Raw genomic sequence first — 26,739 nt, forward strand, 5'->3', positions numbered from 1 at the left:
AAAACAACTGAACATAACTATTATTATTATTATTCTTTTATTCATATTATTCTTCTGTTCCATTTCATTCTAGTCTATTCTTTACATGTATGCAAGCAGACGCTTTTATCGAAAGTGACTTACAATTGAGAAACAGACAAAGTGAACAATATTTATAGTACAAGACAGCTCTCCATTCTGTTTCTTTATCTCTTATTCCATGTTTTGTAGGATCCACTGATGTCTGTTGGGATCTCTTTGGTTTTATCGTCAACTGTGCCATCCTGGGGATTATTATGGTTTGCACAGTGCTCAGTGGTGTAGAAATGTCTCAAGTTCTGAGGTTCTACTGAGGTAAAAGTAGGGCACTACAAGGCTAAAGGTACACATCTTAAGAAAAATTTGCTTTTCATTACACCCATAATGTATGATTGCAGGAAAAAAATATATGTTTGTATTGAACATTTATGGAGCAACAGATTTTATGTGAAAATAAATCATAAAATTTGTTCATTTTGTTTAAAAATCTACTAAATGTATGAGGTGGCGAGGGAGGCTTTTACTCCACATACGGGCCAAAGGCACACAGTATTGATACAAATACTTTGGCTAAAATAATGTTTTTAATAATGACTAAGTTAATGCTTGTTCAAAACAGTCACTTTAGCAAAGTTTGTACTATTTTCTGTTGATTTTGATAAAAGAATTCATTTTTGTTCGATAAATATACTCATTAAAATGTTAACATAAAAAAATTGAACAAAAAAACTGAAACAAAATTATTTTAAAAAGTAAAGATTCTGAAAGAATTGAAGATCCCATAATAATGTAATATAGATTTACAGTAGAAACTACTACAGTAGATTTACAATAAATTTTATTACATGATATGAGTATTATCAGATTTTTAAATATAATGGTTTCATTATAAATAGGGGCATTATCTCTTTTTTGATGTGTCTGTATCTGCCCATGATTCATTTCATGACTGTTTCAATGCGTATTAGTTTCCTTTTATCTTTAAACAATCACAAATGTGACTATTCTGCATTGAAATTGGCAAGAGTTTAAATGTCAACATTGAATCAAAATAGCTTCCACATGGTTTGTAAGAGAAAGAGTGTATTAACTGCTCCATCAATCTCCCCTGACATCAAGGACTCAATCAAAAATTTAAAGTGCACTAAGCAAGACTTAGCTCAGTGCTTAAATGTAACTGGTTGAGCTTGCACTGCTCCAAGTGGAATTTGAGCCAGTGTCAACTGGCATTGGAGGTGGGCACGCTAACAAGGGCGCAAATGGCCACAGTCACTAGCACACCTCTCAAGGTCAAGTGAGTGAGGTTTACTTTCACAGCTCTTAGCTGACTCTATAACATTCACCCTGTAAACCTCACTTCCATCCGGGTCATGGCACCAATATAAATGGTCCTACTCACACCACTCCGAGTGGGATCTGAACCAGCATCAACTGGCAAGGAAGACCAGATGCGCTAACAAAGATGCCTGCACACTCTCAGGAAAAAAATATGAAAAAATTTTACCTTTAGGAAAAACAGCTTGTCACTGGGGCATTACCCTTAATGGGACATATTTGTACCTTATTTACCCCTATAAGGTTCATAGTAGTATGTTAAGGGTTAGGGCTGGGCAATACAGCTAAAAAAAATGATCACGATATAATGTTTCATATTGATCGATATTGATAATTATTGAAAACATTTTAGTAGAAAAAAATGTTTGAATTTAATCAATGCATTTTTAATTAAGGCAAACAACAAATAATTTAAAAGTTAAATAAAATGTAAACAAAACTTTCTTATATTTTATATGAAGATTAAATAAATAAGTGTTAAAGACACTTAGAGCTGCACAATTCTGGATAAATTGGGATTTTTTTTTTTTTGTTTCAAACCGAGATCACAATTCTGAATGTCAACTAAATGAAATAACGTAATTTACTAGAGGTTCTGACAAAATATTAATTGCTGCAGTCTTTTTTAAAATTTTAAATATATTTGAATTAATTATTTAAAAAAAAAAAAAAATCTGTTTGGATGTATGATTCAGTGACACACCCATAAATACTCTTGTTTCATTACTGGATGAATCAGTGTATTTGAAAGAATCTGTTGAATGAAGATTCAACGTCAAATACATTTTTTAACAGTCACTTATCGCCACCTGGTGGTGAAACAATGTAATCGATTAATGCGTCATTTGCAGCGTGTTCAAGTTTCTTTCAAAAGCTGATATGCTCTATTTTGATCGATAACATAGACATTAGTATTTATATCTGAACTATAAACTTTTATCTCAGTACTTCTGTGATAATTTGAATATTTTTAACACAGAAATAAAGATACTGTGTGGTTGAAAACACTGTTTGTGCAGCTGTTAATACCTATAAATGACAACTGCCCTCTCAAAACTTTGAAGTAGATCAACTGTAAGACGTAAGGAAACCATGAAACTGCCACACTGACGAGCTGATATGTCCTTTTTATTCACAATCTCCTCGTCGCCGGCAGGTACAGCACTCATTTTCATGTGTTTGAGTGTTCTGATCTCACGTGGCGATTGCGCATCTGAACTCCACAGCAGCTTGTTTGCGTGTCACTCGTAGCGCGTTTGTTTGTGATCCAGGGACGGAGCGAGCTTGAGAGTTATTCATGCAACCGAACTTCATGTCTGTTTACATTTTAATGCATTTAAGTTAAACTATATTGAGAGTTATATCGAAAAAATGTTCTATCGTTATCGAATAAGACGTACCGTCCATAAATATCGATATCGTTTTATCGCCCAGGCCTATTAAGGGTACATAGCACTACTCTAAAGGTATTAATATGCATCTTTTAGGGGTACATAAGGTACAAAGTTGTCCCTTTAGAGGTACTGCCACAGTGACAAACTGTTGTACCCCTAAAAGTAAATTCTTGCAGTTTTTCCTGAGATTGCAGCCACTAGCACGCCTCTTGAGGCCAAGTGAGTGAGGTTTACCTGCACAGCTCTTACTAGCTGGCAACCATTCACCCGTTAAACCTCACTTTCATCTGGGTCATGGGACAAACTTTCGACAGGAACAGGAATTCATGCATCAAATGGCGTAGAAGGTGGGCACGCTAACAAGGACGCAAATGACTGCAGCACACCCCTTGAGATCAAGTGAGTGAGGTTTACCTTCACAGCTCTTAGCTTGCCCTTTTTCACATCCACCCCCTCAACCTCACTCCTATCTGGGTCATGGCACCAGTGTAACTGGTCCTACTCGCACCACTCCGAGTGGAATTCAATCCAGCGTCGACTGGCATGGGAGACTGGTGCACTAACAAGGATGCTAAAGCCTGCATGCAGCCACTTGTGGCACGCCTCTTGTGGCCAGATGAGTGAGGTTTACCCACACAGCTATTACTAGCTGACCTCCTTGACACTGTAAGGCTAGAATCTTATGCTGTTATGGGCGGATTCTTCATTAGGGCAATAGGGCAACGGACCACCAAAGTGTGAAAGGGACAGATTTTTTCAATCTCATTCAACCACAGAGTTACGCTAGCTGTCTGTCACTGTTCTAGACTGTTCTGCCTCTGGATGTATAGTCCAATCAGCGTCAAGTCACATTCTGTTGAGTACCGCCTCTTTTTGGGTGAAAGTGTTCCCATTGACTTCCATACAAAGAATTTTTTTTTTTTTTTTTGGAAAATATATAGCCTATAGATTGAGGCAAGCAAGAAGTTAATGTGGGTATACCAGGAAACAAAAAATCTGATACACTGGCTAGAAAATTGGGAATAACTTTAAGACAGGGAGACATTTTTACAACATATAAAACAGCACAAGTAAAATGATACAAAACTTAAGTAGAGAAGATCAGATAATGTTAATACGACTAAGGAAGGGCCATACAAAACTTAATTCTACATTTCATATCATAGTAAATCATAGTACAGGATTATGTGAAATGGCAAGTAAAGGAAACCTTTGATCATGTGTTGTTATTCTGTCCTGAACAGCAGACGAGTGAGCTCCAAAGGGAACTATAGACCGTAGGTTGCAAATAATTTACAATCTGCAACATATTAAATGCAAAACAAGGATCTTGTAAAATGATGAAGGCAGTTTTAAAAAAATAGGTCTCATCCTGTAGGCCTATACCTAGGCTGAAATTACTTCTCACTCCAGCACAGGAGGTGGCGGTATGCAACCCACCAATAAACCCACAGAAGAAGAAGAAGAAGACGGATTGGAGTGAGGGCCGAGACAACTCGGAGAAAACGTGAACCGGCTCTGAATGGTGGAAGGGAGAATGGCGTTGGAAGATTATTCGGATGGCGACAATGATCAAGACATGGGCTGTGTTCCAGTTCGTTTTATGCCCTTCCCTCGCTAACTTCCCTCAGTCTCATTGACTCAGATGTACGTCATTATGTTGCACGAGTGCCCACCACTGGCGGAACTCGTGCAATTGGCTGAATTGGAACGTCTAAGCCCTTGATCACTTGGAATCCGCTATGGAGTTGATTTATTATTTACATTTTTTTTCCCTTATGAAACTGTTTAATGCAGCATTCTATATGTATATAGGTGTGTTTGGGTTTTTTAGTTATTAAAAAAAAAAATTATAATATATCATAGAGTTGTTTGTGGTGGGGTAAATTAAATTTGATATGCAGTGACGTCACAATCGTGTTGCATTATGGTATATGGAGCTGTCTGAAGTGTACATATGAAGTAGACTCGCTCCCTTGGTCAAAATTGAGGATGCGAGGGTCTATACATATAAACATAACTCATCCACTTCACGAAGTGGAACGCACTTCAAAATGGCGGCAGGGATTCCCCTGAGGGGAAGTGCTTAGGGAGTGTCTAAAAGTGGAGTGGAATGCAGCCATGGATTATCAGGAAGTAAGATATAATAAAAGGGAGATAAAAGGAAGCATGGGTCATAGATCTGATTGTGAGGAAATTAAGCTGAAAAGGAGGTGGAAGAAAGAGAAATTAAAGTGGTAATTACTTTTGCTAAACAGTCAGAACAACAAATGCATCCAGTTAAGCTATCAAAAGCAATTGAGAAAGAGATAGGAATAGTGAAAGCTGTATCCTTTCTTAGTAATGGAAGAATAATGATTAAATGCAAGGACGAAAAAACCCCCAAAAGATTCTAAAAATGAAAACACCAGCAGGAGGAAAGATAGCATGCTCAGAAATAGGCGATAAAACTAGAGGGGTAATTTCAGGACTACCTCTAAATGTAAGTATGGATGACATTAAAGGCAGTTTGAATGGAGGCACAGTCATCTCTGCTAGAAGATTGCAGATGTGGAAAGACAATAAAAGATGCGATAGCACAAGTGTGATGATCCAGTTCGAAGGTAGTATTCTGCCGATAAGGGTAAAGCTAGGATTTATAAGCTTTTCGGTTCGAGAGTACATAACTCCACCTTTGAGATGTTTTAAATGCCAGCGCATGGGACATACGGCAAAGGGAAAATGCGCTGTGTGAAATGCGGAGGGGACATGAATATGGCAAGTGTGAAAAGGGAGCAGAGATCAAATGCTGTAACTGTGGGGGAGGACACAGTTCAGCATATGCAGGATGTCCTGTACAACAAGAAGCTCGGGAAATACAAAAAGTTAAAACAATGCAAAAGCTAATGTATGCAGAAGCTACAGCTGGGATAAAAAGAGTCAATGAGCAAGGAATCAGTGTGGAATCTTATATCCAGAAAAATGTAAATCCTGCAAGGAATGAATCAGATCTGCACTTCATGATGAATAAAATTGATTTTGTGGCATTCATTTGTGCTGTAATTAATGGTACATCACAAGTAGAAAGGAATTCGGATAAGCTAAAGATTATTGAGGAATGTGCTAATAAATTCCTAAAGGTAACAGGAGTTTCAGCTGAGGAAGACCATGGGATTTTTTTTAAAAAAGGAAGGAAATGCTTCTTTGGATATGACTACATTGGAATGCCAGGAGCTAAATAGCAAATGAGCAAAAATTTTAAAAAATATATAACAGAAATGGAAAAAACACCAGACATCATTTGTATTCAAGAGAAATAGCTCCTTGGATTTTAAGATCAATGGATATGTGTCACGTGTATGTTCTGTTTAGTTCACCTTCTGTCTTGTCTGTATTAGTTCTCAATAATCATCATGGTTTCTAATTAGTTAAGTCTTGTCAGCTGTTCCCGTTTAGTATTCATTATCTGTGTATTTAAGTTCCTGCCTGTTCTCTGCTCATCATCAGTCATTGTTGGTGTAACTAGTGTTGTTTTTGGATGCAAGCCTTCTCTGTGTATCACCAGTAAACGCTATTGCTATTGTATCCTGTGTTCATCACCTTTCTTCCTGGACTATGCATTACAATATGTAGTAGAGAGGAAAGATAGAGGAAACAGAAGAGGTGGAGGGTGTGCAACATTTATCAAAGAAGGCATAGCATACAAAAGAATATATAAAAATTGTAATGCAGAATATATTAATATAGCAATAATGGGAACACATGAGGTAATCAGAATTACAAATTTTTATAATCCATGTAAAGAATTAAGTAATAACATTTTAGAAGAAGTTATGGGTGATATACAGGGCAAATTATATGGGGTATGGCAAATTATATGGATTTTAATGCTCATAATGGTTTAAATGGGGTAGCAAAAAGACAAATAATGGGGAAATTGTAGAAAAATTTATAGAAGAACATTCACTGGTGTGTTTGAATGATGGTAAATCAACAAGGATGCATATAATGAGAGGTGACACATCTTGTTTAAATCTCACAATAATGTCAGCGGCTTTAGCGGTAAGTGTACTTGGACAGTATATGAAGACAATATGGGTAGTGATCATTAGCCAGTAGCATGTGAAATTCAAAATTCAGTACAAAAGCAAAATATTAGTCAATGTGTATGGAGATTTAAACAGGCAAAATGGAAGGAATTCCATATGTTATGTGAAGAAAAATTAAAAAAATATAAAATTAGAAGGAACTATTGAAGAGAAGTATAGTAAGATAGTAGGAGAAATTATTTCTGCAGCAAAACAATCTATGCCTTTAATAAGAAGTAATGGAAAGAACGGGACTTAATTTAATTTAATTTAATTTAATTTAATTTAATGATTAATGATATATTTGAAAAAATTAAACCAAGCACTGGAAAGGGATTATATGCAGATGATGGAGCAGTATGCAAAAGAGGCAGGAATATAAGAAATATCGTAAAAGGAATACAAGAAGGATTAAATGAAGTTGAAAGATGGTCAGTAGACTGGGGATTGAAGTTTTCAGTATCAAAGACCCAATATATGGTTTTTACAAAGAAGAAAAAAATGGAACAAATGACATTAAAATTATATGAACACCCATTAGAAAGAGTGAAAGAATTCAAATATCTCAGATTAATCTTTGATGAAAAATTAACATGGAAGAGACACATTTAGAAAATTGAAAACAAATGTAAAAGTATAATAAATTGCATGTTTTCAATAGCTAAATATGAATGGTGAGCAAGCAAGAATTCATTGTTGCATATATATCAAGCCTTAAAACGCTCTGGGGCTGTATGGGGCTGGATCTTATTGCCAGCAGCCATATCACCCTGTAGCCCAAGACTGGACTCCCTATTAACCATTGTATAGATTTTAAAATCTTTCTAATTACTTACAAAGCACTAAATGGTTTATCTCCTCAGTATCTGAGTGAGCTCTTAAAGCATTACAGTCTTTCACGTCTATTGCGATCTCAGAATTCAGGCCAGTTGATAATACCTATCAAAATAAACCACAGGCAGTAGATCCTTTTCCTGTTTGGCACCTAAACTCTGGAACAATCTTCCCAGCATTGTTCGGGAAGCAGACACACTCTGTCAGTTTAAATCTAGGCTAAAAACACATCTCTTTAACCTGGCATACACATAACACATTATCTATCTCTATAATTCAAATCACGTAAATTGTTAGGCTGCATAAATTAGGTCAGCCGGAACACCTGATGTACTCGCTACATCATAAGAAGAATGGTGTCTACGCTAATATTAGTCTCTCTCTGTTTATCCCGATGTTTGCTGTAGCCTGCCAGATCCAGGCCGTATCCAGATGAGATGAAGGACCTGCGCCTAGACACAACGAAAACGCAGCCCTGAAGTGTCAACTAAACTATCCCCTGCGAAGGCCTCCTTCCCTTTCCTTTCCCTATGTATAAATAAAACGTTATCAAAATTATTCCAGTTCGCATAGATCCACAGACCCAACTAATTTTTCTGTATTATGCGGGCCAGACAAGTAATTTGGCGATATCACTTTATAAAAAAGACCAAGCGTCTGCACACATACACATTCAAACGCGCAAACTTATAGACTAAACACATAAATGAACGGCAAGAATGCATTAAAGATCTTCGGTTTTCAGTAGGAAAGGTGTCATTTAAGCGGCCCCTAAGTTAATAAATAACAATTTTTACAACGGAAGTAAATCAATCAAAAACCTTTAGCTCCATAATAATACAGGTGCTGGTCATATAATTAGAATATCATCAAAAAGTTGATTTATTTCACTAATTCCATTCAAAAAGTGAAACTTGTATATTATATTCATTCATTACACACAGACTGATATATTTCAAATGTTTATTTCTTTTAATTTTGATGATTATAACTGACAACTAAGGAAAATCCCAAATTCAGTATCTCAGAAAATTTGAATATTACTTAAGGCCAATACAAAGAAAGGATTTTTAGAAATCTTGGCCAACTGAAAAGTATGAACATGAAAAGTATGAGCATGTACAGCACTCAATACTTAGTTGGGGCTCCTTTTGCCTGAATTACTGCCGCAATGCGGCGTGGCATGGAGTCGATCAGTCTGTGGCACTGCTCAGGTGTTATAAGAGCCCAGGTTGCTCTGATAGTGGCCTTCAGCTCTTCTGCATTGTTGGGTCTGGCATATCGCATCTTCCTCTTCACAATACCCTATAGATTTTCTATGGGGTTAAGGTCAGGCGAGTTTGCTGGCCAATTAAGAACAGGGATACCATGGTCCTTAAACCCAGGTACTGGTAGCTTTGGTGTGCAGGTGCCAAGTCCTGTTGGAAAATGAAATCTGCATCTCCATAAAGCTGGTCAGCAGCAAGAAGCATGAAGTGCTCTAAAACTTCCTGGTATATGGCTGCGTTGACCTTGGACCTCAGAAAACACAGTGGACCAACACCAGCAGATGACATGGCACCCCAAACCATCACTGACTGTGGAAACTTTACACTGGACCTCAAGCAACGTGGATTGTGTGCCTCTCCTCTCTTCCTCCAGACTCTGGGACCCTGATTTCCAAAGGAAATGCAAAATTTACTTTCATCAGAGAACATAACTTTGGACCACTCAGCAGCAGTCCAGTCCTTTTTGTCTTTAGCCCAGGCGAGACGCTTCTGACGCTGTCTGTTGTTCAAGAGTGGCTTGACACAAGGAATGCGACAGCTGAAACCCATGTCTTGCATACGTCTGTGCGTAGTGGTTCTTGAAGCACTGACTCCAGCTGCGGTCCACTCTTTGTGAATCTCCCCCACATTTTTGAATGGGTTTTGTTTTACAATCCTCTCTAGGGTGCGCTTATCCCTATTGCTTGTACACTTTTTTCTACCACATCTTTTCCTTCCCTTCGCCTCTCTATTAATGTGCTTGGACACAGAGCTCTGTGAACAGCCAGCCTCTTTTACAATGACCTTTTGTGTCTTGCCCTCCTTGTGCAAGGTGTCAATGGTCGTCTTTTGGACAACTGTCTAGTCAGCAGTCTTCCCCATGATTGTGTAGCCTACAGAACTAGACTGAGAGACCATTTAAAGGCCTTTGCAGGTGTTTTGAGTTAATTAGCTGATTAGGGTGTGGCACCAGGTGTCTTCAATATTGAACCTTTTCACAATATTCTAATTTTCTGAGATACTGAATTTGAGATTTTCCTTAGTTGTCAGTTATAATCATCAAAATTAAAAGAAATAAACATTTGAAATATATCAGTCTGTGTGTAATGAATAAATATAATATACAAGTTTCACTTTTTGAATGGAATTAGTGAAATAAATCAACTTTTTGATGATATTCTAATTATATGACCAGCACCTGTATTTTCTTAGAGCTGCTGTAAAGCCAAAACAATTTCTTTCAATTAATTTTCCTATTATCACTGTGAAGCTGCTTTGAAACAATCTGTATTGTGAAAAGAGCTATATAAATGAAGATGACTTGACTTGACTGTTTGCGAACTGAAACAAAGCAGGGTTGAGCCTGGTCAGTATCTGGATGGGAGACCTCCTGGGAAAACTAGGTTGCTGCTGGAAGAGGTGTTAGTGAGGCCAGCAGGGGGCGCTCACCCTGTGGTCTGTGTGGGTCCTAACACCCCAGTATAGTGATGGGGACACTATACTGTCAAAAAGCACCGTCCTTCGGATGAGACGTTAAACCGAGGTCCTGACTCTATGGTCATTAAAAATCCCAGGATGTCCTTTGAAAAAGAGTAGGGGTGTAACCCCGACATCCTGGCCAAATTTGCCCATTGGCCTCTGTCCATCATCATGGCCTCCTAACCATCCCATTATATCTACTGTTTGGCTTCCTCACTCTGTCTCCTCTCCACCAATAAGCTGGTGTGTGGTGGGCGTTCTGGCGCAATATGGCTGCCGTCGCATCATCCAGGTGGATGCTGCACTTTGGTGGTGGTTGAGGAGATTCCCCCTTCCATATGTAAAGCGCTTTAAGTACCCAAAGTACCCAGAAAAGAGCTATATAAATGTAAGGAATTATTATTATTATTATTAAATCAGAGTTGAAGAAATTGGAAAATATACAACCTAGAGCACACAGAATCTGCTGTGGAGCAATAAGATCAACCCCTTTAGATGCCATCAGGGTTGAAATGGGGGAAATGCCATTAGATCTGAGATGAGAAAAAATTGCTGTGATGTATTGGGTTAATTTGCAGGGGAATCATCGTACACGCACAGTTTTAAAAGATTGCTGGGAGTATCCCGAGATCTCTGTTTAGTCTGTTTTTGTGAAGGTTGGTTTTATGTTGTTTAAGTTAACTTTAAGAAAAGAAATATGAATATTTATAAACAGAAATTTGATTACTAAATTAGTTTTTACCTGTATTTTTACAGTACATTACTGGCAGCACGGTTGCCAGCAATGTACTGTATTTCGCTTTTAGCAGTACTGTATAACTAGTATTTTACTGTATTTTTACACATATTTTGTAATTTGGTCTGTTATTACTGTATTTTACTATACTGTAATATCTATATTGATATTTTACTGCTAAATATTACTAATTAATTGCTAATAATGATAAAAATATATATTATAATTATATAATATATAGGTTAGTATAGTATACAAACTATAGTTAGTAATATTATAATACTACTAAATAACATTATTTAACCTTGACCGTGTTTTCCCATGTTTTTGTGTCTGAAGATGTCCAGTGTTGACCGTGAACGCTGCAGCCGTCAGCAGACTGCAAATATAATACTTTTGAGCTTTTGTGCACCGTCAGTATACGACTATAAATGTGCTTATTTTTGTCACTGACAGGCTCGGATCGGATAACATTATAGAAACGGATAGAATAGACATTTTTGTTAATCGCAAGATCCTTTTTGTTTAAACACAAACGGCCGTTTATCGATCTAACGTTACTCAAACCCAGCAGATTCCAACCTCGCACACATTAGTAAAACAAACTTCGTTCAAACTCGACAGAAACAAATTAAAACTCACCAAAACTGTTTCGGTTTGTCTTTCCACTGTTCCAACAATCATCGACATCGAGTTTGGTCGAAATAAACCCTAAGCTAATTCACTGAGTTAGATTTGAAAATGTAAAGAGAGCAGCGGAGCGGGGTGAAACAGCGCGTACACATCTAACGGTGTTTTCGACTGCAGCTAGCAACGTTCGCTGGCTAAATCTGCAGTTTCATTTCACACTAAAAACGATGTACACTATATAAAAACCTAATAGTAAAATTAACTTACTGAACTTCCAGAAATACACCGTTCTGCTTCTCCAGTCACCAGCGGCTGTGTTCTTCTGTCTGGGAGATGTGAGGTCAGGTGGCGCGTTATTTACAGCAATCCTGTATTACAGCCAGGTTACAGCAGGGTTACAGCAACACTAAAATATACTGTAAAATATTCCCGCTCAATCAAAATTATGCAATATAAATTACAGTGTTTTACTGTAATATAGAAATGTGGTATTTTACTGTAGGTTTTTACAGTACTGTGCTGCTAAATCTACAACATTTAACAGTGCATCCTGAAATTACTTAAAGGAACACTCCACTTTTTTTGAAAATAGGCTCATTTTCCAACTCCCCTAGAGTTAAACAGTTGAGTTTTACCGTTTTCGAATCCATTCAGCCGATCTCTGGGTCTGGCGGTACCACTTTTAGCATAGCTTAGCATAGTTCATTGAATCTGATCAGACTGTTAGCATCTAGCTCAAAAAAAATGACCAAATAGTTTCGATATTTTTCCTATTTAAAACTTGACTCTTCTGTAGTTACATTGTGTACTAAGACCGATGGAAAATAAAAAGTTGTGATTTTCTAGGCCGATATGGCTAGGAACTATACTCTCATTCTGGCGTAATAATCAAGGAATTTTGCTGCCGTAATGTAATGATATTACGCAGCGCCTGTGACCCCGTTTGCACAGGGAGCGTGCCTTGCAACCATAGAAGCATTTGTCAGAGACGCTGCGCAATATCATTGCGCCTGCTGCACCCATGGTATAACAGCAAAGTTCCTTGATTATTACGCCGGAATGAGAGTATAGTTCCTAGACATATCGGCCTAGAAAATCGCAACTTTTTATTTTCCGTCGGTCTTAGTACACAATGTAACTACAGAAGAGTCAAGTTTTAAATAGGAAAAATATCGAAACTCTTTGGTCATTTTTGAGCGAGATGCTAAGTTTTGCTAACGGTCTAATCAGATTCAATGAACTATGCTAAGCTATGCTAAAAGTGCTACCTGCCAGACCCGGAGATCGGCTGAATGGATTCGAAAACGGTAAAACTCAACTGTTTAACTTTAAGATACTCTCATTATACTTCTTCTTTATTTTCCCTTATCTTGAGGACCACATCCCTTACCCCACTCTATAGGAGTGTATGTTCCAATATTTAAGTCACAAATAAGTTTAAGGTGATAAATTATCTGTATATTGCACAGTATTAACTGCTATAATAGTAGGATTGCAGTGGGTTGAACAGACTAAGCCAAATAGGATTGTAATTTGCTCAGACTCCTCATCAGATCTCAAAAGTACAAGAACTGACAGAGAAGACCTGCTGGTGCAAATCTATACATTATTGTATAGACTGAAATCAGAGGGTATAGTCGTATATTTTTGTTGGGTACCAGCACACATTGGGATAGTAGGGAAAGAAATAGCTGATAAAAGAAGCATTAAAGAAAAATTTGGTGGATATTAAGGTACCCCTGGAAGAAGCGAGGTAAAATCAGTAATTAACAAGAAAATAATAAAACTATGGCAACAAAGATGGGAAAATAGCGGTACAGGTTTTATAACATTGCAAAAACAGTAACAGTTTTATGGAAGACAAGGAAGAAGTAATGATTTCTAGAATAACGCTTGGACACACAGGATTAAATTCAACGCTAGCAATAATGGGGAAGCATGAAAATGGTATGTGTGATGATTGTGATGTTTTAGAAACTGTAGAGCATGTGTTTGTTAAGTGTAGTAAATACCATGATTATCGTAATAGCGTAGTCTATTTAGCAATATATCCTCTCTGATCCTCTGGGGCGGGTGGAGCATTAAAATAAAATGGATAAATAAATTAAATTAAATACGATACAGATTTATCACCCATGTGAGTTAATAAGTTATACAGTAGGTGGCGGTAATACTCCAAAGGAGTGAACGGCCATTTAACAAGAAGAAGAAGAAGTAAAAGAAGACGAAGAAGAATAGCAGTTGCTGTGTTGTTGAGATGTCAGATTAATATCATTTTAAACATATCCGAACACATTATATCCTACACTGTAAGGCATTTTGGCAAAATTTGGCAAAGCGGTTTCTTAGATTTGCTCGCTGGCTAAAAAAAAAAAAAAAAAAAAAAAATCTAATAAATTAAGATTTGATCCGTTACTGTTATTATGGATGAATCTAACCGAGCCTCTTCATATCTGGACGAGCCTGCAAACAGTCGGCTGTTTCTCGTTACCAGTAAGTCCATAACCGAAGAGATCATCCGAGAACATTTCACAGCTTTCGGGGAGATTCAGGACATATGGGTGGTGAAAGACAAGCAGACGAAAGAGTCGAAAGGAGTGGCGTTTGTGAAATTCTCCAAATCCTCTCAGGCCTGCACTGCGATGGAGGAGATGCACGGCAGGTGCCTGGCTGAAGGAACCAAACCTATCAAGGTAGTTTAGTGCCACACATCACTCGGACACACACAGTTACAGAATTACTTCACAGCTTTTAATGTCGTGCTCGTCCAGGTGTTCATCGCTCAGTCCAGATCTTCCGGCAGCCACAGAGATGTGGAGGATGAGGAGCTCACCAGAATATTCGTCATGATCCCAAAATCCTTCAGTGAGGACGATTTAAAAGAAACCTTTAAGGTATTTTCTGATGGACAACTAGAAAACATGTCTTGAGGGGTGAATGTATAAAAAAACATGTCAAATATTAACCCTAAATGAAAAGGAAATAAACTGAGAAATTACATTTAGTTATATTTTGCATAAAAGCAAATATTATTGTAATAAATGTATTTCTAGGATCAATATATCATGTGTCTTTTTATTTAGTTTGCTATTTTAACAGCAGTATAATGTAATGTAATTAAAACAGTTCATTTAAGTAGAGAATATGTGGTTGTGAAAGATGAGGAGCTCACTAGAATATCTGTAATGATCCCCAAATCCTTTACTGAGGAAGAATTAAAGGCACAATATGTAAGATTTTTGGATTAAAACATCCAAAAACAACTAGAAAAATGTTATATATGAAGAGTTTATTTCCAAAACGCTATAAATCCATTTTGATTAATTTGAGTAAAAATGTGTTTTCTTTACCAAGAAAGTGGCGAGATGAAAACCACTATTTTCTGTTTCAAACTTTCACATAGCATCTTTTGGTTATAAAAACATTAAAAATTCAAATCTAGATTTTGATTTTTAAAGGTTTATTATAAAAACCTCAAAATGCAATAAATCCACGACACGTTTTTTCAAAATGTTAATCCATCAATATAAAAGTTATTTTTCATATTGAAAATACACAACAAAGTAAGTTGATTCACATATATGACAGCCTCTAACTTTGCCAATACTAATCTTATATACAGGCATTTGACTAAAAATACGTTCAGTCGTCGCTCCAAAAAATGAATTCAGCGAGTCATCTTGTTAATGTTATAAATGAATTATGTCTCTGTTTGTCATTACCGATTAAAGAGTATCTGGTGCCACCGCACGGTTAAAATAAACACATTTCCGAGTACATTGGAATTGATTGCAACTACCCAGGGGTGTCACTATACTGGTGTGACAAAGTAAAATATAGCTGATAAATCCTTGTCTGACAGTGCAGATTTTGACAATCATGTTGTTGTTGTTTTCAGATGTTTAAAATCAAAACTAGCAATGCCAGATTCGAGAATTAATCATTCTTGGTCAAACGGCTTTTAAAAACTATCCATGATTCAGTTTTGGGGACCGTGACAGAAGTTTGATGCTGTCGTGGAACAAGCAACAGCCGGCATTTTTCCTCCTCCCGACTCGAGTGCCTCATCTTCTTAATCTCCTCACATAAATTATTACATTTCAATGACTTACGTTTCTTCCCCACCGCAGAAACCACCACAGGTTCATCAATGCCGTCAAAATTACTCATTTTTCTGTTTTTGTTGATCACAAAGTACAAAGCAGATAAGGAAAACTAGGAAGCCGGGTGTATTCAGAGCGCCGCCATTACTGTTTACAGTGCGTGGAATGGTGTGCTGTGATTGGTTGAGCGGATATATCGCATTCTGCAGAGAAGGGAGAGTGGCGTTTGCCGTGTTTTGGAAAGAAAGGGAGAAAACATGACAGAATAACACGACGGATATCGCATTTTGTGCAAAGTTAATAAATGACTTTTCAATACCGACCAGATACAATACTGATTGTGGCGGAAACTCAATTTTTAAAAAAATGGCGTTTATCGCGTTTTGGAACCAAACTCTTCATATTTTTTTTGACTTGTGTACATACATTATCCCAAATGTTGCCAACAATGTAAATCCAGAAAAATCAGCATTTTAATTTTATTTTAACTAGTGTAACACCCCGTGTCATCGCCTTTCAATGACGTCATATCCACGTTACCCTCGATTTCCGGTTTTACTTTCGTGGAATCCATGGAAACACCAAAGATGCTTAAATGTAGTATGTGTTTTATTAGACAGGTGAGCAACTGTTTGGATACATTTATCGACAGAAAACGACTTCACACGTTTAGTCTTATTGTTTGAATCTCTTGTTTTCTTGATTTACTGTGAGTAACATGTTTGAACATCAGAGACAACGTTATTCTGTCAAGTGACTGACAGCATAATCAGAGAGAGCTTTATTTGTAGCAACAGTAATACAGTATTTTCTCCACCGTACAATATATTTTAAAATGAATTGCATGCATCCATTTAGCAACAAGTCATCCAGCATTTATTAATATGATATTCTAATATCGATCTAGCTTACTGCAGTGTGCAATAAGTGTCTCGTAATTCAAATGTATTTTTAGTATGATCGTTTTGACCAAGTAAAACAGCGCTGCGTTGCCCCATAATTTTAATTTGTCAAATAAAGTGACCTGTATGAGTAGTAATTCAGCACTTGGCTAGTTTAGGCGGTTTCATTAGAATGAAATAAAATAATGTGAATTTAAGTGATCAAATGTAACTGTAACAAGGAAGCAGATGTTAAATGTAACTTTAATCGTAAAATAAACATAAACAACAAAATGAAAGGAGCAGCAGCGTCTGACTGTGTCATATAAGCATAATAAAAACAGCAGTGTAAAATGTCCCAGGCTCTCGACTCGTCCTGCTTCATACCACAGTAACATTAATAAGACTTTAATACATTAACTCATCCATGAACATGATTTCTGCCTGAGTCCCTTCGGATTGCTTTCAATCGGCTGTGGAGGTGAAGATGACAACTCCCATGATTCCACACTCATTCACGGCGCCATCAAGCTATGCCTTTGTTAATGTTTTGAGTAAACCACCTCTAGCAGCGAAACTTACATACTGTGCCTTTAAAAGAAACTTTTAAGGTATTTTCTGATGGACAGTTTGAAAACACTTCACATTTCACACATTCATTTCACCTCAAATCCAAAAGGAAATTAAATGAGAAATTATGTTTTGCATAAAGGTGAAAAAATGTATTTCTTGCAAATAGGTCTTTTTTTTCCATTAATAACAGGTATAATGTATTAAAAATGGGAAAATTTAATTAATTATCATGAAAATTATGCATGGAATCTTAATGGTCCAAAAAAACAGGCTAAGCGAAACATAATTTCTAATGTCTTTTATTTGATTTTAAGCTGAAATACGACCTAGATATTTTTGACAGGTTCTTCTCTCTCTTTACTGTCTTTTCCACAGGCGTATGGAGATATTGAATACGCTATCATTATAAGGAATAAGACCACAGGTGAAAGCAAAGGTCTGGGATACGTGAGGTTCCACAAACCTTCGCAAGCCGCCAAAGCCATAGAAAACTGTGACAAGGGTAAGTGTGTCGTTTTCTCTACTTTATGACTACGGTTGGTGTTTTCAGATGTGTTTATAAGCCTTCTGTCTCTGCAGCTTTCAGAGCTATTTTAGCTGAGCCCAGAACCAAAACTGCATCCGCAGACAACGACTATTTCAGCAACCCCAGAACGGAGCCCTCCGGAAATGACCCAGGCTCCAGCTCATACGCCTTTGGTGAGTATCAGGCCGTCGGCACACTTCAGGTTTGGTTTGTGCACATGCTTTTGTTTGAGGATGGCAGCACAGCGTTTGGTTTCCTGAGGGTTTAGGTTTATCCTCCCATGGTTTCCTGCAGCACACGAGTCCAGCAGCTACGCCACAGGGGACACGTGGAACTCTGACATCATCACTCGGTGCCTGATGGTGTCGTCACGGGCTGCGGTCACACAGGAGCAGATCTACGGTCTGTTTGACCTGATCCCGGGGATGGATTTCTGTGAGATGCAGATAGATCAGTACGGCTTCAGCAAAGGTTATATGTCACACACTTTGCTACAATGTTTCTCTCTGTGCACAACTACTACTGTTTTAAAGGGTCATTTTCCCAAAATTACAGTTCTGTCATAGTCATAAATTACATACTGTCATAGTTAATTCTCCATAAAAATATCATATAAGTAGTAGAGGTCGACTGATTGATTGGCAAAACTGATTGATCGGTCATAAATTACATACTGTCATAGTTTATTCTCCATAAAAAATTCATATAAGTAGTAAATATCATCCATAGTAGTGCACATGACGTGTGCGTTATACAGTACTGGTCCAAATTTATTTATTTTTTACTCCGATTGTAGAAGGTTGAAGCAAGCACAACTGTTTTCAACATTGATAATAATCATAAATGTTTCTTGAGCAGCAAATCATCATATTAGAATGATTTCTGAAGGATCATGTGACACTGAAGACTGGAGTAATGATGCTGAAAATTCAGCTTTGATCACAGGAATAAATTACATTTTAACATACATTCACATAGAAAACAGCTATTTTTAAGTTGTAATAATATTTCACAATATTACTGTTTTTACTGTATTTTTGATCAAATAAATGCTTCCTTGGTGAGCTTTCAAAACACAATAGGAAACCTTACAGACCCCAAGCTTATATATATATGTTAAAGTTCAGTTAGGTCCTCAAACTAAGCTGTTTTATGACTTCCAAATACTTCCGCAGAAGACATGATGGAAAGAGTAAATGAGTTAACTTAACCTGCAGTCTTCCATAGTCTGATTCATTTGCCAGTATGTGTGTGTCCTGCAGGTCAGGTGGTCGTCCGGTATAATAACCTGGGCTCTGCGGTTTATGCTAAAGAGAAGTTAAATGGATTTGAGTATCCGCCTGGTAACCGCCTGTCAGTGACTTACATAGACGATGGGGAGGACAGGACAAGGTAGAGTCCACTTTACCTTCATCTGAATTCTGTTTCAAAATGTAAAAAGTAAGTGCTTCTGATGGGAAAATACATGCTGCCTCATTAACAGATCATCTCTTGTCTCATTCTGTTATTGATAAATTCATTACTTAACCTGTCTCTTCTGTTGCATAAGGGGTTGTGGGGAATATAGCCAAAAACTTTGTAAATCCACAGGAAATAGTCGACCATCTGGGTACCTTTAGGTTGATGTTTTTCATTTGGATTGAACTATTATGTAGTTATAGACTGCTATAGCTCATATGAGGCTCTATGTATCCGAGTGCAGATTTTGTGAGTGGTGTTGTGTGTGTTCAGTCCCGTGGGGAAGATGGCGATGCAGCTCGTGGCGGCTCAGATGATGTCGATGGTGTGGAACGGCCCCTCTGGAGCGCAGCTAATGAAGACTAGCGCGGTGGGTCATGTGTTCATACAACCAGAAATCTTCAGATTTCTTAGTCACTTCTGTCGTGTCTCTAAATGAGTAATTTCTTTAAAACTTTCACTTTTGTGTTCCATGGAAGACAGAAAGTCATACAGTTCTGGAACAACATAAGAATTTTAAGATTTTTCATTGTTCCTTTATGAGCCATAGTTATCTTTTCTACGTGTTGTGGACCCTTGTCACATTTCCGGGGTTTTCAGAAGTAAGATGAAACTGATTATCGTCAAACTGATTATCGAGTGTTTCCTGTGTTCCTGTAGGGCTATACAGCGCCTCCTGTAGCTCAGAAAGCACGTGTGCAGACTGATGTAGCCCTTCCACCTCTGAAGAAACTGGTGTCATCTGACAGCGTGGTGAAGGAGAGACTCTTTGTCATCTTCAACCCCTCGCCTCTGCCCGTGGATGTGCTGGAGGACGTATTCTGGTGCGTGTGTCTTCATGATTGATTTAAACAGAGATTACCTGAGCGAGTGTATTATCTGCATCTAGCTGATATTCTTCAGGTCAATCTTATATTCATAATCACAAAATCAGTTTGAATGTCCACTGAGGAAAGAGATATCTTTTGTCTTTGTCCTTTTAACATTTAAGACATTCCCATGACAGCGCTAGTCAATACATTTGTCAGTTGCGTCTCGTAAGATGTTGTTTAAAGTAAAATGATGTCCTTGTTTCACTAAAGTCGAAATCACTAACGGACTCTTTCTCAACAAAAAATACGGCATGTTATTTATATAAAATATTATTTATTGAAAAATAGTATTTAAATTAACAATAATAGCCATTATAATAGTTTAAGAAGTAAAATAGGAAATAAACACAAGCAAACAGTTCAGTCAAATGTACAAAAGCAGCGCTCTAGTTAGTACAGGATTTAATTTCAATGTAAATATAAAGTTATGAAACTTAATATAGCCCTTAAGCCAAATTTATTAGCTCTGGAGCAAGTAATAGATTAATAAGACCAAAGATTGCCCATCTGATATACCCAAAATGAATTATACCTCATGTTACCTCATATACCACACTATCTACATAAGAGCCAGCGGCAAATCCCGAAGGACTGGCTGAGATGAAGCTGTTCTCGGCGGGTACATGAGTGCTAAATGGTCACTGACGGCTTGGAGCTCACATCTTTTTTCAAATTTTCAAATAGGCGCTATGTTTACATATGAATCACATATCTGAGGTCTAAACAATTATATTCTTGCCTAAAAAAAAAAACCTCTTAAAACTACATTCTGTTACAAAACAGTAGTATCTATAAAAATATGGTGGGCTTGCTCGTCTGCCATGACACTCACTGTGAGAATGCTGACAGCGGAGTGATTCAAACAGTGAAACAATTCCTGTGGCGATACTGGTAGAATATCGAAAAGAACTGATGGATAGATGGATAGATAGATAGATAGATAGATAGATAGATGTCTCATAAGTAACAATTAAAAAAAAAAAAAAAAGCATTGTTATAGTTGCTAAGTTTTCCTTGAACCAATTGAAAACCATTCAGAAATGTTAACGGACAGTTCAGACTGCTTTTCTGTGGTAATTAACACTGTGTCCTCTCCACGCAGTCGTTTTGGTTCCCTGATGGAGGTTTACTTGGTTCCAGGCCGGAATGTGGGATATATAAAGTATGCCGACCGGAAGCCGGCTCACGACGCCATAGCGCTGCTGCACGGGAAAGTGATTAACGGGGTCAAGATGAAGGTCATGCTGGCAGACCCACCGAAAGAGGAGTCACACAAACGGCAGAGAACTTACTGACCTTTGACCTTACGACACACACAGGTAAGTCAGCTCAGTAGGTAAGACACTGTGAAACTAATTAAATATTTATGAATTATCACAACATTCTGTTATTTCTGCTGCGAGTACAAGTGTAAATAAAGAAAACAAGATGAAAATTATGACACAATCTGTTATATTCTATATAATTTGATGTTGAGAGTGAACCAGAATAAGTTGATGACTTGAGACATGATGCACCATTGACAACTGAACTGACTGCTCATATATGTTACCTGGAGAAACAATCCTTCTTCTGAATGTTTTAAGAACAGAATCTCTTTTGGACAAATTTGATTTGTTTATTTCTAGATTTGGACAAAAGATTTGTTTATTTCTAGATCAGTCAGTTAACAATGTCACGTCAGTTGAACAGAAACGTCATTCAAATGAAGCATGCAGTTCATATCTGTCCTCTGCATTTGAATTGCGATCATAAAACTATTTTTATGCGCTTGTAATCATTTTTCTAGCTTTGTGTTAGAGATGCAGTGTGTATTTTCACTGTCACTAGTCAGACAGAATATGCAACTGTTCAAAAGTTTGTTGTCGGTAAGAATTTTTAAAAATGTATTTAAGATGATGTCACTTCTGCTCATCAAGGCTGCATTTATTTTATATAAAATACAGTAAAAACTGTGAAATATTATTACAATTTAAAATGACTGTTTTCTATGTGAATTCTTTGAATAGAAAGAAGAGAAATAACTGCAGTTTATTGATTTAATAACTGCATTTATTTGATACAAAAGATTTTTTTCATTTATTTTATAACATTAAATGTCTTTACTTTTGATCAGTTTAATGAATCCTTGCTAAAAGTATTGATTTCTTTCAGAAGAAAAAAAAATCTTACTAACCCCCAAGCTTTTGAACTGAAAAGTGTAACTAAAATGACAAGAGTCCAAAACTGCCGCACCTGCCAGTGGTGGGTGAACCGAGAACATTTGCTATAATTGTTTCTTACAATCCATGAACGGTATTTTGCATATTTTTAACTGGTTAAATGACTAGTGTTTAAGCTTTGTAGTTCGTCTTCATCAAAATCACAGCAAATGTGTACAGACAAATTCTATAATCAACATTCACAATTAAAGCATAATTATGATCAATAGTAATGTGCTTCTGCCGTGATTCTTTAACTGCAGCTCGCAATACAGTAATTCAGACATGGCTGACAGGAGCAGATGGCAGATGGAGGAGTTTTGGGAATCTTGTCTGACTTTTTTTTTGTAATTCTGTTTGGTGCCACTAGTGTTGCAGAAATTAATGAATCAGAATGAAATCAAAATGGACCGTATTTATTTCCTTAATGCATGTTCCTGGTCTTTTTGTGAAAAGAATCAGTCTGAATCATTCACTTTCATCATGACTTGCTCTTCCTGTGATATGCTCACTTCATGTCTATGATGGCCATGCTGCAGTTAAAGGATTAGTTCACTTTAAAATGAAATTTTCCCCAAGCTTTACTCACCCTCAAGCCATCCTAGGTGTATGACTTTCTTCTTTCTGATGAACACAATCTGAGATATATTAATAAATATCCTTGCACATCCGAACTTTATAATGACAGTGAACGGGACTAATGAGTTTGAAGCTCAAGAAAGTGCATCCATCCATCATAGACATACTCCACATGGCTTCGGGGGGTTAATAAAGGCCTTCTGAAGTGAAGCGATGTGTTTGTGTGAGAAAAATAAAATATCCATATTTAACAAGTTATGAAGTAAAATATCTAGCTTCCGCCAGACCGCCTTCCATATTCAACATACAAAGAAAGTGTAAAACTCTCGCAGTTCAGAACGCTTATGCTACGTCCTGCGCCTTCCCTATTCAACTTACGGAAAAGCTTAACTGATGAGACGTCAGTTACACTTTCTTCTTGAGTTGAATACGGAAGGCAGTCTGCAAGTTAAAAACGCCCTGTCCACTTTCCAACCCCTTGGGAGAGCTATGTGGGAAAAAATGCTTTGTGTATATTGACAATATTATCGCCTACTCTCCATCTGTTACTCAGCATTTCCTTGATCTCCAACCTGTTTTCCAAAAGTTACAAGAAGCTGGTTTAACGATCAACCTCTGGAAAAATAAGTTCTGTTTGCATGAAGTGACATTCCTGGGTCATGTAGTCATTATCCAAGGCACTTCAGCTGACCCTAGTAAAGTGGAAGCTATTCGTACCTATCCTGAGCCAAGAAATCTGAAGGGCCAAGAAATCTGAAGGAAGTCCAGCGTTTCCTTGGACTAGCTGGGTGGTACCAAAGATTTGTTCTTAACTCTTATAGAATTGCTGAACCACTTAACTCCTTAAAGAAAAAAAGGCTGAACTTTTCAGTGGACACCACAGTGCCAACAGGCCTTTGAACAACTGAAAACATGCTTGATGACTCCACCTTTCCTTGGCCAATTTAGGGGATCCATTTATAGTGTACACGGATGCTAGTGAGACAGGACTGGGTGCGGTGTTGACTCAAAAGCGAGGAAAAGGCTTAGAGGAGGAAATAGCTTATGCCAGTGGAAGTCATAATGGTGCTGAGACAAAATACTCTGCAACAGAGAAGGAATGTTTAGCCGTAATATGGGCTTTAGACAAGTGGCAGCACTTCTTGGAATACTGTTCATTGTCGTTACCGACCATACTGCTTTGCGGAAGCAAGATATTTTAAGTCATAACTTGTTAAATATGGATATTTTTCTTACACAAACCCAGCGCTTTACTTCAATGCCATTATAAAGCTCGGTTGCGTAAGGATATTTATTAATATAACTCTGATTGTTTAACAGAAAGAAGAAAGTCAAATACACTGAGGATGGCTTAAAGCTTAGGGTAATTTTAATTTTAAAGTGAACTAATCCTTTTATCCAATTGCTTTCAGATTTGACTCCATTTTGTTTAGTTTTTTTCCTTGTTCAAATAGCCATTTTAAGGTGCCGTTAGAACGGCAAAATTTCAATAAGAATTCGTACAATTGGGAATTTCACTTGAGGCGGAAAATCTTGTGTTGTATTCAAGTTTGTTGAACTTTGAACGTGAATTCCCCACGTTTACCAATATCAGGATGCTGAGTTTGGACAGTGGAACTATTTTGCTCGTAAAATTTCGCCAAAGTTTCACTAATGTGACTGCGCCATTACTCTGAAACATGACACAATACAGTAGTATAAAGTCGGTCGCAACTTCCGTTTCATGCCGACTTTAAGTTTTGAAGTTCAGACCTAAACAGACCCATCATTTAACATCTTTTTCAGCAGTTCCTTGAGATTGTGGACTTGTATAACTATGACTATGCTGTGTTTGTTCTTACAGAGTTTTAAGTGACATGACGCATGACCCCGACATGACAGGACGGGTATTTACGATGACACGACCTCATAACGACGGACACTGACTGCCGTACTGCCGTTTCAGTTCTTTAATAACAATGAAAGTGTTTTTGCTTTCTCTCTCTTTTTTTTTAATCTTGTTTACTGTGAGGAAAATGCCAGTAATTGAGACACGTAAAGGGATTGTTCACCCAAATAATTTAATTCTGTCATCATTTACTCACCCGTGCCATTTTAGACCTGTGTGACTGACTTACTTCTGTAATATTTTAAAGAATATTTTCTGAAAGAACATACAATGAAACAATACTGGAACCCATTGACTTTCTTTGTTGGGACTTCTTTTGTGTTCCACCGAGTCATACAGGTTTGAAACGACATGAGGGGGAGTAAATGATGTCTTTTTATTTTATTTTATTCTATTTTTTGAGTGAACCATCCCAATTTAGAAAGGTGACAGACAAATGTCAGATGAGTTTGAGCTCACGCTGTATATGTGTCTGATGTGTATGGAATGACAAATAAAAAGAGTTTGACAAATTAAACTGTCTTAAATGGTGTTTGTTTCTTAGTTCCTGTTAATTTAACTGAGAGAATAGTTTAAACTGCCATGGAGTGTATACAAAACTGCACATGTAAAGCGACAGTCCCTTGTGGGTGTGAAACATTTAAGAGAACTGAAAGTTAACTTGAAATGTTGTTCTCAATCTGTTTTACTTCATGTCTGATTCAGCAAGAGGACGAATGTAATTGGAGTGGAGGGGTTGAAAAATAAAAGAGCTTGAAGACAAAAAATTGTCATCTGCTTCCTGCTCTGTCCACCAGGTGGAGGCAGTCCGATGGCTTCAGTAATTAGCTGTCTCGGGTCATTTTCAAATGAATCAGATTGAATGTGCAGTTTGATCCGTGGTAATTGGAGGGATCTTAAATCCACCGCTTTGAAGACCTTTCACAATAATCCCTCTATTAATCATTTTAATTCGTCTTAGCTTTCATTCATCATACTTGAACACATTTTTATGTGTTGTATTATTACTATTTTACACAAAATATCGACCATTTAATAAAGTTATACAAATTAATAAAATTTGCTTAGATCATTATAATAGATAGGCAATTCACTGCATCTCCCAACACCCAGCTTTTGTACAGTAGCATGATGCAGTTCACTTAAATTTACATTTCTTGACTCGTTTGATTGGACTGCCAGAAATTAGGTGGTTAATACACAAAAGTGGTCTAGAAATGCAAACACGGGATTTATTACTGAAACAATAGCACCAGGGGTCACGTGACCAGAGTGCACACTGTTGTTTGAAGTATTGCATCCTGTTTTTTTTACTATTTTTAAAAGTGTTATACTGTACAGTATGTACTGCATGTATGAAGTTAACCAATATTCCAATCATTTATCAGGGTTCAAATATGCAGTCATGCTCAGTTCTTATTAGACATTTATAATACTTTATAAGTTTATTATACTTTTTTTGATGATAAGTCACTGGTAGAAAGTGTGATTTGCATACTTTTTTTTTTTTTTTTTGGTAACACTTTCTTTGAAGACCATGCTTATAATAAATTATAGCTCCATTTATACTTATAAGTATTACTATTTTATAAACATATTTATAGACTCATTAAGACATACTGCATTATAAGAAGTTATAGTTTATTTATGTTATTTTTATAATTACTTATAAATCAGTGTAAAATGGATTATGAGCAAAAACTAATAAGTATTAGTCAGTCGGTTCCATGAATGTATTTATAAAGATGCAACCTGCAGTTCTGCAATGTTATTGTTTTATAGTTACAATGACTTTTTAGTAATTCAGATGTATTTCTGTAAAATAAGTGAATATATTGCTATTAATAGCCATTTTGTGTCCTTATACATACTTATTGTAATAATACAGTTACTAATCTCTATAAATGCATCATTGATG

General features: G+C 36.9%; 2 protein-coding genes across 6 annotated transcripts in view; both read left to right on the forward strand.

Moving 5' to 3' along the window:
- The window catches only part of si:ch211-222f23.6 (uncharacterized protein LOC100141493 homolog), a 47,002-nt gene extending 40,691 nt beyond the window's left edge, over window positions 1-6,311 (forward strand). The window contains exons 6-7 of one of the 5 annotated variants that reach the window (XM_051906391.1): window positions 211-361; window positions 4,161-6,311. In XM_051906391.1, the coding sequence (XP_051762351.1) occupies window positions 211-332 (122 nt within the window). In that variant the 3' untranslated portion in view covers window positions 333-361; window positions 4,161-6,311. Of the gene's footprint in view, window positions 1-210; window positions 4,140-4,160 lie in introns of those variants that run through there. The other 4 variants (XM_051906392.1, XM_051906389.1, XM_051906390.1 and 1 more) reach the window with 4 other exon arrangements.
- Window positions 6,312-13,927: 7,616 nt separating this feature from the next.
- Window positions 13,928-25,338, forward strand: rbm45 (RNA binding motif protein 45). The gene is made up of 10 exons (XM_051906339.1): window positions 13,928-14,433; window positions 14,512-14,634; window positions 17,673-17,799; window positions 17,877-17,996; window positions 18,118-18,294; window positions 19,086-19,215; window positions 19,555-19,651; window positions 19,942-20,105; window positions 21,256-21,472; window positions 24,777-25,338. Exons 1-9 carry the CDS (start codon window positions 14,164-14,166, stop codon window positions 21,446-21,448), a joined length of 1,401 nt encoding a protein of 466 aa, XP_051762299.1. The 5' UTR covers window positions 13,928-14,163; the 3' UTR covers window positions 21,449-21,472; window positions 24,777-25,338.
- Window positions 25,339-26,739: the final 1,401 nt, after the last annotated feature.

Source organism: Ctenopharyngodon idella, chromosome 9 (assembly GCF_019924925.1).
Source record: "Ctenopharyngodon idella isolate HZGC_01 chromosome 9, HZGC01, whole genome shotgun sequence".
NCBI lineage: Eukaryota > Metazoa > Chordata > Actinopteri > Cypriniformes > Xenocyprididae > Ctenopharyngodon > Ctenopharyngodon idella.

What these genes read in the sequence shown, in the direction of transcription:
- rbm45 (XM_051906339.1), top strand. Translation starts at nt 14,164, where the DNA reads ATGGATGAATCTAACCGAGCCTCTTCATATCTGGACGAGCCTGCAAAC. An exon ending in CTCCAGCTCATACGCCTTTG is followed by an intron (nt 17,997 to 18,117) that starts GTGAGTATCAGG and finishes GGTTTCCTGCAG; the next exon opens with CACACGAGTCCAGCAGCTAC. An exon ending in TCAGTACGGCTTCAGCAAAG is followed by an intron (nt 18,295 to 19,085) that starts GTTATATGTCAC and finishes TGTGTCCTGCAG; the next exon opens with GTCAGGTGGTCGTCCGGTAT.